The following is a 12,113-nucleotide window of genomic DNA, read 5'->3' on the forward strand; positions in this document are numbered from 1 at the left end:
AGGGGGCTGCAAAAGTGGGAGATGCCTGCGTGCAGTGGGAATAAGGTCTGCGTTGCCGTGGAGACGTGTGTGAGGCACAGAGTTGGAGTCAGGTCTAGTGCGGCGGCGGAGGGGACGGTGTGCAAAGTTGGGGGATTCAAATCAGGCGGGGATGGGGGTCCACATGCTCCGGTGACTGGATCCTCGAGGCGGAGCCGGGGCGCCCGGGAGGCTGGCGTTGCCGCGGGCCATGGCCAGGTTCCAGGACTGGGGGTTCGGCGGCGGCTCCCGGGCGCCCCCTGGCGGCCCCGACCTCGCCGCCGCCGCCGCGGCTCCCACAATGCTCGCGTGGCCCCGCTTGGGCTCCCGTGGCGGCGGCGACGGCGGCGGCGGCTCCAAGATGGCGCAGACGATCTTCGAGGCCCTGGAGGGTGAGCGGCGGCGGCGGCGGCGTGGGAAGCGGCTGTTCCGCGCCGCGCCCCCTCCCGCCGCGCCCTCGCAGCGCGGGGCCCAGGGCGCGCGGCGGCCGCGGGCGGAGGGCGCCGGGCGGAACAGCCGGGGGAGGGGCGCGGGCGGGAAGAGCCGCGGAGCCGGGCCTGGCGGGAGCCTCCACCCGGACCGCGGCGGAGAGGAGGCTCCGGGGCGGGCGGGCGGGCCTCGGGGCCGGAACAGCGGGACAGAGGCAGCCCTGGGAGGGAGCCCTGGGCCCGGAACAGCCGGGGGAAGGCTGGCCCGGCGGGGAGGGGACCCCGGGCCGGAACGGCACCTGCGGCGGCGGCCGGGAGGCTGCTGGAGGGAACAGCCGGAGGGTGGGGCCGCCGGGCCTGGAGCCGCGGGAGAGGGCGGCCGCCTCCGGCGGACCGCGGGGTGGGAGCCTTTATGGGACGGGAGGGCCTCGGCGGGTGGCCGGAGCTGCCAAGCCAGCAGGCGTCTGACCGTGAACTCGGATTGAGCCTCACGCTGTGACAGAGTCTCACTTCAGATCAGGAAAGGATAGGTGCCTCCTGCGTGCAATGCCGGGACTTGGTGCATAAAATAGGCCCAGCAAACACCAGGCTCCCATTTTTATGAACCGTCTCGGGGATGCCGAGTTTTACAAACTAAGAACCTAGAAAGAATGGGCGCCAAAGGTGTGGTTGGCTGGGACGTGGTGTACCAGGCCCACCCCAGCAGACAACTGGGCACTGACTGACTGTCCTGGGCTCTGCAAGTCCTAAAAGGGGAGTGGGCCTCGGGCACAGGGGATGGTGGGCTTTGGAGGCAGCAAACGCGGAGAGCCGACTGGAAACCGTGGAGGAAGCCTCAGCGCCTTCAGGGTCATGGCATGGAGTTGATGTTGGGAGAGGTGGGGGTGGTGGTGCAGACCCACAAGTGTTCTGGGAGGGGTGTGGTAGGATGGGTATACGCATAGAGTGTAGACTGAAAGTAGGCCGGACTCATGGTATGTGGCTGAGGCTTTGAGCGCTGCAACCCATCCCTCCCCCACCCCCGGAGATCTCCGCCACGTGCCTTCACTTCTTGGAGGATTGGAGTTCTCCCATGATATAGGGTGTAACCCTCCCCTCCCCCCATTTACTCATTGAATCAGACAGTCCCTGTCCCATAGTCCAGTGGAGAACAGAGAGAAATGATACAGTGAGCAAGTATATGATAGATCCTCTCTTCCTCTAGTTCAGTGTTTCCCAAACTTCTCTCATGACGAGAATCACCTGGTGGAGTTGTTAAAATACAGATTCCTGAATCCCAACTAAGAAGTGCTAAACTGGAATTTTTGGGAACATATAGGTAAAATTGTATACTTAACTAGTGCTTAGAGCACTAGAATTTTTGGGAACATGTAAGTAAAATTGTATACTTAACTAGTGCTTAGAGCACTAGAATTTTTGGGAACATGTAGGTAAAATTGTATACTTAACTAGTGCTTAGAGCACTTCTTTGTTGGGATTCAGGAATTGGTATTTTAACAACTCCACTAGGTGATTCTCATCATGAGAGAAGTTTGGGAAACACTACTCTAGTTGATGGACAGACGTAACCCCCCACCTGCAGCCAGACATTCCTGAGCTCTGAACCAGCACCAATCAGCACCTGCCAAATACCCTAAGCCCCGGATTCCTAAGTCCCTAGGTCCCTAATCACTAATCAGCGTTTGCTGAGTGCCCTAAGCCCCATCCCCTATTCTTAAAGGTGCTTTTACCCCGGCGCTTGCTCTCTTCCGCCCCTCTCTCTGGAAGCAGCCGGCAGGAGTACCCTTCCCTCCAATAAAGCCTGTGTGTGTCCTGCCATCCCGGTCTCCGGTCTACCTTCTCTTTATAATCTATCAGTATCGAATTACCTTACAAAAAAGACAAACGGCAAAGGAAAACAACCTCAGCTGGCATCACTGCTCTGATGGTGATGGATGTGGAGGGCCAGGGTCTGTGGTGGTTCTCTCGGGTGGGGGGGTGGGGGGGTGGGGCCGCAATAGGATGGGGTGAGGCCTGCTTTCTCTTAGGTCCCATGGCGTTCATCAGTGTTTGAATTTTTACTGCAAGAATGTGTTCGTGTATTGAGTGGTGAATGAATTAAAGAAAATATCAGTTCTTAGGACAGTGTGATGCATGCTGGGCTAGGGGGAGGGCAGCAGGACGGTGGGGATCTAGAGATGACCTGGGCAGTGGGATGACCTGGGAACTGTTATTTGCAAAGCTCTGGGGCTAGAGAGGTCTTGCAGGGATTCACAGGAGTTCACACGGGTGATCAGCTAGAGAGGAGGCTTGTGAACTTTATCTCGGATTCATAGTGGAGCTAAGAAAGGATTGTCAGCAGGGGAGCAACACAATGTGATACATGTTTTATAAAGTTCACCCGGCCGCTCTGAGGGGGCCAGAAGAGCAGCAGGAAGGTGAATGAGATGACTGTGGTTGTCCTGCTGAGAACTGATGGTGGTGTGGGCCCAAGGGACAGCTGTGGGGCTGGAGAGAAAGTGAACCTGAGTGATGTTTAGGAGACAGAGTAGGCTAGATTTGCTGAAGGAATGGAAATGAGGGGGGGGAGAAGAGATAGGTTGAGGAGTGAAGAGGTCTGCCCTCCAGCTAGTGACATGGCTGGACAGGTTTACTACTGTGAACCTCAACAGTGACAACTAGTTGGAAAACATGGAAATAGTCTGCTTTTCAAGAGTCCCCTGACTACAAAGTAAGATTATGCTATTTACCGAGGAACAGAAAAGACAAGCATGCATTGGCAAACAGGGGAGGTAAGGTCACCCAAGTGCAAACAGATTTGTGGGGTTGGTGGGGTGTGGACAGGGAAGACTTGGTGATTTTCAGAGGAGCTGTATTGTTTAGGATTAGATCCAGCCATGCTTAAGAGAGCAGCACAACCTGTCAGTGGCTTAGATAGGCTAGAAGTTCATTTCTCACATATGGGAGTTGGGAGGAAGACAGTCCAGAGCTAGGAGGGTGACTGTGTTCTGCAAGCTTCTCAGAGGCTCAGGATTTTTCCACTTTTTTGCTTTGCCCTGGGGCATGGCCCTTGTCCTCCTGACCTGGGATTCTTATTTTAAGAAGCAGATGGAGGATAGGACAATAAAGGGGTCGAATACCAGGCAGCTTTTAAGAAAATTTCCCAGAAAGTGCCATATGCCCCCCATTAGCCAGAACTTAAACATTCCATGAGTGGCTGCAGGAGTGGCTGGGAGGTGTAATCTTTATTCTGGAGCCATGCTTTTGGCCAAAGTCTTGGGTTCTGTTGCAGTGGAAGTAGGAGAGCATGTATATCAGGGCACCATCAACTGTCTTTGCAGGGGGGAGGGGCTTTCAGTGGGTCTGGCTTGTAAAGGTGATGTCAGCAGGATGTTTGGCCCGCCTTCCAAAGAGGTTGCGTTTATTTTTTCAGGAATGGACAACCAGACCGTCCTGGCTGTCCAGTCGTTGTTGGATGGTCAAGGAGCAGTCCCTGATCCAACAGGCCCGAGTGTCAATGCACCCCCTGCTATCCAGCCGCTGGGTGAGTATCTGCTCGCGTTCACCAGTGGAAGGGTGAGCGGGTCCCCGTGAAAAACAAGTGGTTCTCAGGAGAGGATGTGGGAGAGGACCGCCCCCTCTGGGGTCCGAACCTTCTCCCCCTCCTCCCAGGCTGGATGCTCAGGCTCATGCCTTTTTCTGCTCAGCCCTGAGAACACCCTCTCTCAATCGCTAGTGAATGCGGGGGTCGTGACACCAGGAATGGCTAGGCGACCTGATGCTTAGCAGTGTTTGTGCCTTTGACCCAGCAGTCCTTTCTCAGCCTCCCCTCTATGGAAAGGACGGGATGAGTCTGACTCTCTCCAACTTACAGGCCAGGCCCCTAAGACAGAGAAGTTCTTTTTCTTTTTTAAAATGTGTTTTTATTGATTTTGGAGAGAGAGCAAGGGAAAGAGAGAAAGAGAGAGAGAAACATGGATGGGGTGCCTCCTAGGGATTGAGCCCACAACCAGGGCATGTGCTCTGACCAGGAGCTGAACCAGCACCTTTTGGTGCATGGGATTCCCCTCAACCAGCTGAGCCACACGGGGCAGGTGTTAGAGCCTGTGTGAGCCTGTGTTCAGTTATTTACTCCACAAACATAGTTGAGTGCTTGGGAGCCATGTTGGGAACAGAGAGATACACAGCTGGGTTTGAATCCTTGTTCCTGGCTCTGTGTCTTTGGGCAAGTGAGTTAACCTCTCTGTGTCCGAGTTTTCACAGCTGTGAGATGGGGATAATAGTCCTACCCCATAGGAATCTTGTGAGGATACTTGGGATACTTTTGTAGCTGTTATAAATAAGAAATGCCAGTTTCTTGTGGTTTTGTTATCAATGATTTTGTGTTCTTATCTCCTGATATAAGAGAATTTAGACCAGGAACACTGATAAAAGCAAAGGCAGATTTACTGAGGCTCTGCAGGGGTAAGAACACTGAGAGAGGGTCCCAGGTTCTGCACCCCAAATGTGGGGGTGGGGAGTTTTATTCCTGGGAACACAGAAGTTTCAGGGGTTAACCGACCGTAGTGTAGGTTGGCTGGCTTTCTCCTTTGTAGGAATGCTGGGGTCCCACTGAAGTCTGAGTACGTGTCAGTAAAGCAAGGCATTCTGGGATTGTGCAAGACTTGCTCTGGGATGCAGGAAGGGACTTTTCCAACCAGGTATTGAGTTTGTCTCTAGGGTTTGTGGCTTGGCTTTAAATCTAAAAAACAACTTAAAAGAAGCCAGGTTAGCCCTGGCCAATGTGGCTCAGTGGTTGGAGCATTGGCACATGCACTGAGGGTTTGGGTTTGACTCCTGGTTGAGGGCACATACCTGGGTTGCAGGCTCATTTCCCACCCCAGGTCAGGTGTGTGCAGGAGGCAATCGGTCAATGTTTCTCTCTCACATCCATGTTTCTCTCTCTTTCTCTCCCTTCTTTCCTCCCTTTCACTCCCTCTGAAAACCTATGGAGAGAGTATCCTCCATAACAACAATAACAAAAATGATAAGAGAAGTCAGGTTAATTCCTGGGCCATTGTTCTATAGCTATCTATTAATAGCTGCCATAGTTCTGGCTTGACTAACTCAATCGAACAATTTTGGGGAACATTTTATTCTACCTGTTTTAGTTTATACAAGATTAAAGTTTATTTTTCTGTTATATGGAGTGGGCATTTGGAGTGGACGTGGTGAGACCCAGATTCCTTTCTTGTGGCTTTACTACTATCCTCAACATGCTGCCTAGGATGGTTGCTCCAGCCTCTCACTTTCATTTCCACATTCCAGCCAACATGACAGGAAGAAAGATGGAAGTGTAAGTCATACTCCTTCTTTTTAAGGAGAAGTTGCATAGACACTATACCTCTGGTCTTATCCTATTGGTCAGAGTTCAGTAGGTCACATGACATATCTAGCTGCAAAGAAGGCTGGGAAATACAGTCTTTAACTAGACAGCCATTTTTCACACTGCAATTTGTATTGGAAGTGAATATTGAATGACAAGTTGGCATTTCTGCCACAACATGCCAAGTGCTTAGCACAGTGAGTGGCCTGTGGTAGGCCCTCAGTCATAGGTCATGTTAAGTAGCTAATCATTCATTTAGTTTTTAATTCATTCAGCAAACATCCACTGAGGGCCTCCTATGTGCCCAGGACATACTGTACTTACGGTGAAAAGTAAGACATGTTTTTTCCCTTGGGGTCTCGCAGTCTGGTGGTGATGAGAAACGTGTGATAGGAGAGTCACTGCTTTAGGAAAGCTTCATAGAGGAAGTGACAGCTGAGCTGAGCCTCGTAGAATGAGTTGGCCTGAGTGAGGCAGCTTGACAGGTGAAAACTGGATGCAAAGCCACAGAGGAGTGTGATCATGTGACCCATTTGGCAGCTGATGAATAAACTGAGGCAGGGTAAAGATTCTGAAGTTCTCAACTGTGAAGCGAACCCTCTTTACTGTTTCCTGAATCTAATTTTTTGATACCTTCGTGCACAACGGGCATCCTCCTGTTGGTGCCTATGTGGTTTTGAAAGCTCCTAGGAAGCACAAAATTGGCACTTGACTCATGCACATGCAACCACAGAATGCTGTTAGAGCTGCTGTCCTCCTGGCCCAGATGCAGGTCTCCTCCCACTTCTCACTGTAATACCTGCTCCTTTATTGCTTTTCTTTTGTTATTCTCCTCCTGCTGCTGTGTGGTGTGACTCCTAGATGATGAGGACGTCTTTCTCTGCGGGAAGTGTAAGAAGCAGTTCAACTCACTGCCGGCGTTTATGACGCACAAGCGGGAACAGTGCCAGGGGAATGCCCCGCCCCTGGCCACAGTGTCACTGGCCACCAACAGCATCTACACGCCTCCCGCAGCACCCACAGCGGTCCCGCAGGCCCCGCCTCCTACGAATCGCCAGGTACCCATTCGATTCTTTATTCATCCATTCAGCAAGGTTTGGGGGGGGGGCGTTGAGTACCCACTGTGTGTCAGGCACTGTGCAGGCGTTAGGGGTACAGTGGTTATGGACAAACAGACCAAGTCACTGCCCTCATGGATTTGAGGGACACAGACAGCACCCAGACAGATTTGTAGAGATATTTTTTTTTTCCAGGATGTTAAATGCAGAGGGATAGAGGATGTCCTGACAAGGGTAGGAGTTTTTGCCATTTTTGTGTATGGTGCTTGGGGTAGGCTCTGTGAAGAATTGACATTTGAGCAGAGATGAGAGAACGAATCTAGCAACCATTTTGGGGAAGAGTATTCCAGAATGTATGGTCAGCAAGTGCAAAGGCCCCGAGGCAGTTGTGTGCTGGGAACAGCAAGGAGGTGAGAGTGGCTGGGTCTGAATGAGTGAGGAGGAGGGTTGGAGATGATAAGCTCAGAGAGGCAAACAGGGGATTTTGGTAGATCATGTGGGACTTGTGGATTTTTATTCTGAGAAATAGGAGCCATTGGGGCGGGGGGGGGGCGGGTTTTGAGCAGAAGAGGGATAAGGTCTGATTTACACTTTAACTAGGTCACACTGGATGCTGTAGAGAGAACAGAGTTTAATGGCAGTCAAGAGAGAAAGCCAGAGTCAATATCCATGACTATATTGTACCATTGTACAATAGGAGACTGTTGTACAAATCCAGGCAGAGGGTGGTGGCTTGATCAGGGTGGTAGTGGTAGAGGTCGTGAGAAGGATGAGATTATTTTGAAGAGCTTGTGGATAAATTGAATGCGAGGTGTGAGGTCAAGAGGAGTCAAGGGTGACCCCAGAGTTGGCGTTGCCATTAGCCCACATGGGGAAACGGCTAGGAGAAGAGTGGAGGGGATGTTAGGAGTCCAGCCGGACATGTTGGATTTGAGATGCCCATTAGACTTTTATGTGGAGGCCGCTGTGCAGATGCAGACAGATACAGAACTCCGGAGGTCAGGGGAGAGGGCTGGCTGGAGGTGTCTGGAGAAGCTTCTAGAGTCCTCAGTCAGGTACACAGTCCGGAGCAAAGACACCCAGGGTGGGATTCCTTAAGGCAGTGGTCACCAGCCGGTGGTCCGCGGACCGCTGGTGGTCTGTGAAGTCTGGAAGATTGGCGACCGCTGCCTTAGGGCTTAAAGAATCTCCATAAAGGGAGCTGGGCCAGGTCAAGGAGTCGAAATTCCCTGACTTCCTCCTCATTTCTTTAAAATATTATCTTCCTTCCTTGTAGTAGTCGTAATTCTTGTCATCAAAATGAAAGCCTTCATGCCCAGGCCCATAGGATATGTAGATTGAAATTTTTCAAGTTGCTACAGACATAAAACACTGAACACAGTTTTTTTTTCTTCTTATTCTTTGAATATGAGTTTAGTTATCAGAAAATATCCCCCACACACACACCTTTTTTTTTTTTTTTTTTTTCCCAATAAAAGGAGAGGGAAAATTCTTTCAGTCTTGGGCAGAGAAAATAACTTCAGAACACCAACAATTGGCCTGACAGGTAGCTCAGTTGGTTAGAGTGTCATCCTGATACAAAGGTTTGGTCCCCAGTCAGAGCACATACTAGAATCAACCAAAGAATGCATAAGTAAGTGAAGCAACAAATGGATGTTTCTTTCTCTCTCCCTCAGATCAATAAATAAAAATTTGAAAAGAAAAGCAACAGGTAAACAAAACACAATATCCTTTCCACCTACTAACAGGAGCAGCCACGGCAGGTTTGACACTTTCTTATAAGATCTGCCTCTCATCCTCACTGCTAATCTGAGAGCATATTATCATTTTTATTATTCATTCTCTTGTTTGAAAGCAATACACGTTTCCCTTCTTTGTAAAAAAATGTTACAAGTCAAGGCCTCTTTGGCACTATTCCTCTCCCTTGTCCCCAGCTAACAACTGATAGGTATTCTCCTCAACCTTTTAAGATACATTGGCATATTTTTTTAAGTATTCTTTGAATTGTATTCTTTGAATTATATAATAATATTATTTTCTTTTCTTTTTCTTTAAAAAAAAATATATTTTATTGATTTTTTACAGAGAGGAAGGGAGAGAGATAGAGAGCTAGAAATGTCAATGAGAGAGAAACATCAACCAGCTGCCTCCTGCACACCCCCCACCGGGGATGTGCCCGCAACCAATGTACATGCCGTTGGCCGGAATCAAACCTGGGACCTTTCAGTCCGCAGACCGACGCTCTATCCACTGAGCCAAACCGGCTTCGGCTTATTTTCTATTTTTAAAAATAAAAGTACATAATGTACGTGTTGTTATATAATTTGATTTTTTATGCAATATTTTTTATCTGCTGTATAGTATTCTACTCATGACTGTATTGTACTTTTTAATCCATTGAATTAAAAGAAACAACACTGTGCAGAATACTCATGTTCACGAACTCCCTGTGGACATGTGTGCTTCTCTAGGATAGATGCCGGAAGTGTTATTTCTGGGTCGTAGGTTATATGCCTTACAGGGAGGTATGACTTACTCCTCCCATTTGATAGATAGGGAAATGGAGGTTCAGAGAGGTGGAGTGACTTGCTCAGGATCACACAGCAGCAGGGAGCAGCAGAGGTGGAAATGGAATTTAGTTCTGTGGGACTTCGGAACCCAGATCTTTTGCATCCTGCTCTCTGCTTCTTTCCAGAGCCTCACACATGTTCATGCTTCTCTTTTCCCCTCCCCCACTCCCTCTCTCCCTCCCTCCCTCCCTCCCTCCCCAGATCTCCACGTACATCACAGTGCCCCCATCCCCGCTGATCCAGACCTTGGTGCAGGGGAACATCCTGGTGAGCGATGATGTGCTCATGTCTGCCATGTCAGCTTTCACATCCCTGGACCAACCGATGCCCCAGGGCCCCCCGCCTGTGCAGGTAAGAAGGGGGCTAACTTTTCACAGGATCTTATTCCAGGCCTGCATGTTGACTCCTGAAGATTCAGAATCTTGTAGAAAGAAGGGGGCTTGGCCCCAGCTCTCCCCATGCTGAGGAGGACAGCCGGCCTCCCCTCGCCCAGCCCTGTGGGTGGGAAGGCTGCCACATTCATGGGGACCCAGAATGTGACTTTGGAATTTCAGAGCCACAGTCCAGCTATTTTGACTCATGTTTTTATTCTTTTTTTTTTTTTTTTTTAATATATTTTATTGATTTTATACAGAGAGGAAGGGAGAGAGATAGAGAGTTAGAAACATCGATGAGAGAGTCATCGATCAGCTGCCTCTTGCACACCCCCTACTGGAGATATGCCCGCAACCAAGGTACATGCCCTTGACCAGGATCGAACCCGGGACCCTTCAGTCCCCAAGCCGATGCTCTATTCATTGAGCCAAACCGGTCCGGCTCATGTTTTTATTCTTAACAAAAGTGTTCCATGCCCATTAGAAAATACTCAAGAAAAGTAAAAAAAAAAAATAAAAAAATTATTCATAATCTGGAAAGTAAAGTGATAATGGTAACTGACTGCAATGTGCATTTCTTGGCTAGATCCTGGGTTGTGTGGGGTGGAGCTATAAAGGCATTATTGGGAAATTAGAATATAAAGGAATTTGAATATTTTATTTATTTATTTTAAAATATATTTTATTGCCGAGACCGGTTTGGCTCAACGGATAGAGCGTCGGCTTGGGGACTGAAGGGACCCGGGTTCGATTCCGGTCAAGGGCATGTACCTTGGTTGCGGGCATATCCCCGGAGGGGGGTGTGCAAGAGGCAGCTGATCGATGACTCTCTCTCATCGATGTTTCTAACTCTCTATCTCTCTCCCTTCCTCTCTGTACAAAATCAATAAAATATATTTAAAAAAATAAAATAAAATAAAATATATTTTATTGATTTTTTTATAGAGAGGAAGAGAGAGGGATAGAGAATTAGAAACATCAATGAAAGAGAATCATCTATCAGCTGCCTCTTGCACACCCCCTACTGGGGATGTGCCCACAACCAAGGTACATGCCCTTGACCAGAATCGAACCTGGGACCCTTCAGTCCGCAGGCCGACGCTCTATCCACTGAGCCAAACCAGATTCAGCGGAATTTGAATATTTTAGATAATAGTATTAAATTTACATCCAACTAGAGGTCCGGTGCATGAATTTGTGCACGGGTGGATCTATCGGGGCCAACCTGCTGTGGGAGGTTGGCTGTGGGAGCACACTGACCACCAGGGGGCAGCTCCCGCATTGAACATCTGCCCCCTGGTGGTCAGTGCCCATCATAGCGAACGGTCGACCTATCATTTAGTCGACCTGTCATAAGGATCGCTTAGGCTTTTATAAAGATAGATTCCTGAGTGTGATGATTGAATTTTGGTTATATAGGAGAATATCCTTGTTTTTAGGAGATGTATCTGAGTACAGTTTTGAGGAACAAAGTGTTATGATGTATGTAGCTAATTCTCAGGTGGCTTGAAACAGCAGATATATGTGTGTAATAACTGAGTGAATTAAATTAAGTATGAAGAGTGTTCAATATATTCTTTTTTTTAATAGAGGTTTTTTAAAAAATATATATATACTTTTTATTGATATCAGAGAGGAAGGGAGAGGGAGGGAGAGAGATAGAATCATCAACGGTGAGAGAGACACATTGAGTGGTTGTCTCCTGCATGTGCCCCAACCAGGGCCAGGGATTGAACCTGCAATTGAGGTACATGCCCTTGACCAAAATCAAACCCTTCAGTCTGTAGGCTGCTGCTCTGTATACTGAGCCAAATCAGAAAGGCTCAATGTATTATTTATGCAATCTTTCTCTAAGTTGGGAATTTTTCAGGATAAAAATTGGGAAATCAATCAATCAGTCACTCATATTCTCTCCACTCAAAGAAAGCACTATCAGACTTTTGGCTTTCCTGACATTGAATATAAATAAAATTAGAAATAAGTTTAAAAAAACCATTTATAATATATACACCTTTATAAATGGGTCATGTTATATGCACAGTTCTGGAATTTTCTTTTCTTACTTTGCCTTTTGTTTAACCTCATTCTCTATGCCTATAACTATACATCAGTATTTCCCAAAAAGTTCATTGGAATACTGGCTCCTTGGGATTTTCCAATATAATAAGGGTCCCCGGTCAAACCAGCCTAAAGTGGAGGCCTTCTACTTCTTCCCTTGCTTAGTCCCTGGTGTTTTTTCCTGCAGTAAAGAAATACTTTTGATTCTGTCATCCCAGATTTCCCCCAAAATGTATTTGACTGTGAAACCCAAGGAAGAGCAG

At 48.6% G+C, this 12,113-nt stretch overlaps 1 protein-coding gene and 1 long non-coding RNA gene across 2 annotated transcripts in view; one reads left to right on the forward strand and one right to left on the reverse strand.

The window, feature by feature from the left end:
* The window catches only part of LOC311624920, a 203,220-nt gene that overhangs the window by 29,286 nt on the left and 161,821 nt on the right, over positions 1 to 12,113 (reverse strand). The window lies entirely within an intron of this gene.
* ZNF341 (zinc finger protein 341) overlaps positions 239 to 12,113 on the forward strand; it is a 45,772-nt gene continuing 33,897 nt past the window's right edge. The window contains exons 1-4 of the mRNA XM_084888548.1: positions 239 to 410; positions 3,859 to 3,969; positions 6,652 to 6,848; positions 9,620 to 9,769. Coding sequence (XP_084744674.1) covers positions 320 to 410; positions 3,859 to 3,969; positions 6,652 to 6,848; positions 9,620 to 9,769 — 549 coding nt within the window. The 5' untranslated portion in view covers positions 239 to 319. The remainder of the gene's footprint in view (positions 411 to 3,858; positions 3,970 to 6,651; positions 6,849 to 9,619; positions 9,770 to 12,113) is intronic.

The sequence above is a fragment of the Pipistrellus hanaki genome (assembly GCF_964339955.1).
Source record: "Pipistrellus hanaki genome assembly, chromosome: 6".
NCBI lineage: Eukaryota > Metazoa > Chordata > Mammalia > Chiroptera > Vespertilionidae > Pipistrellus > Pipistrellus hanaki.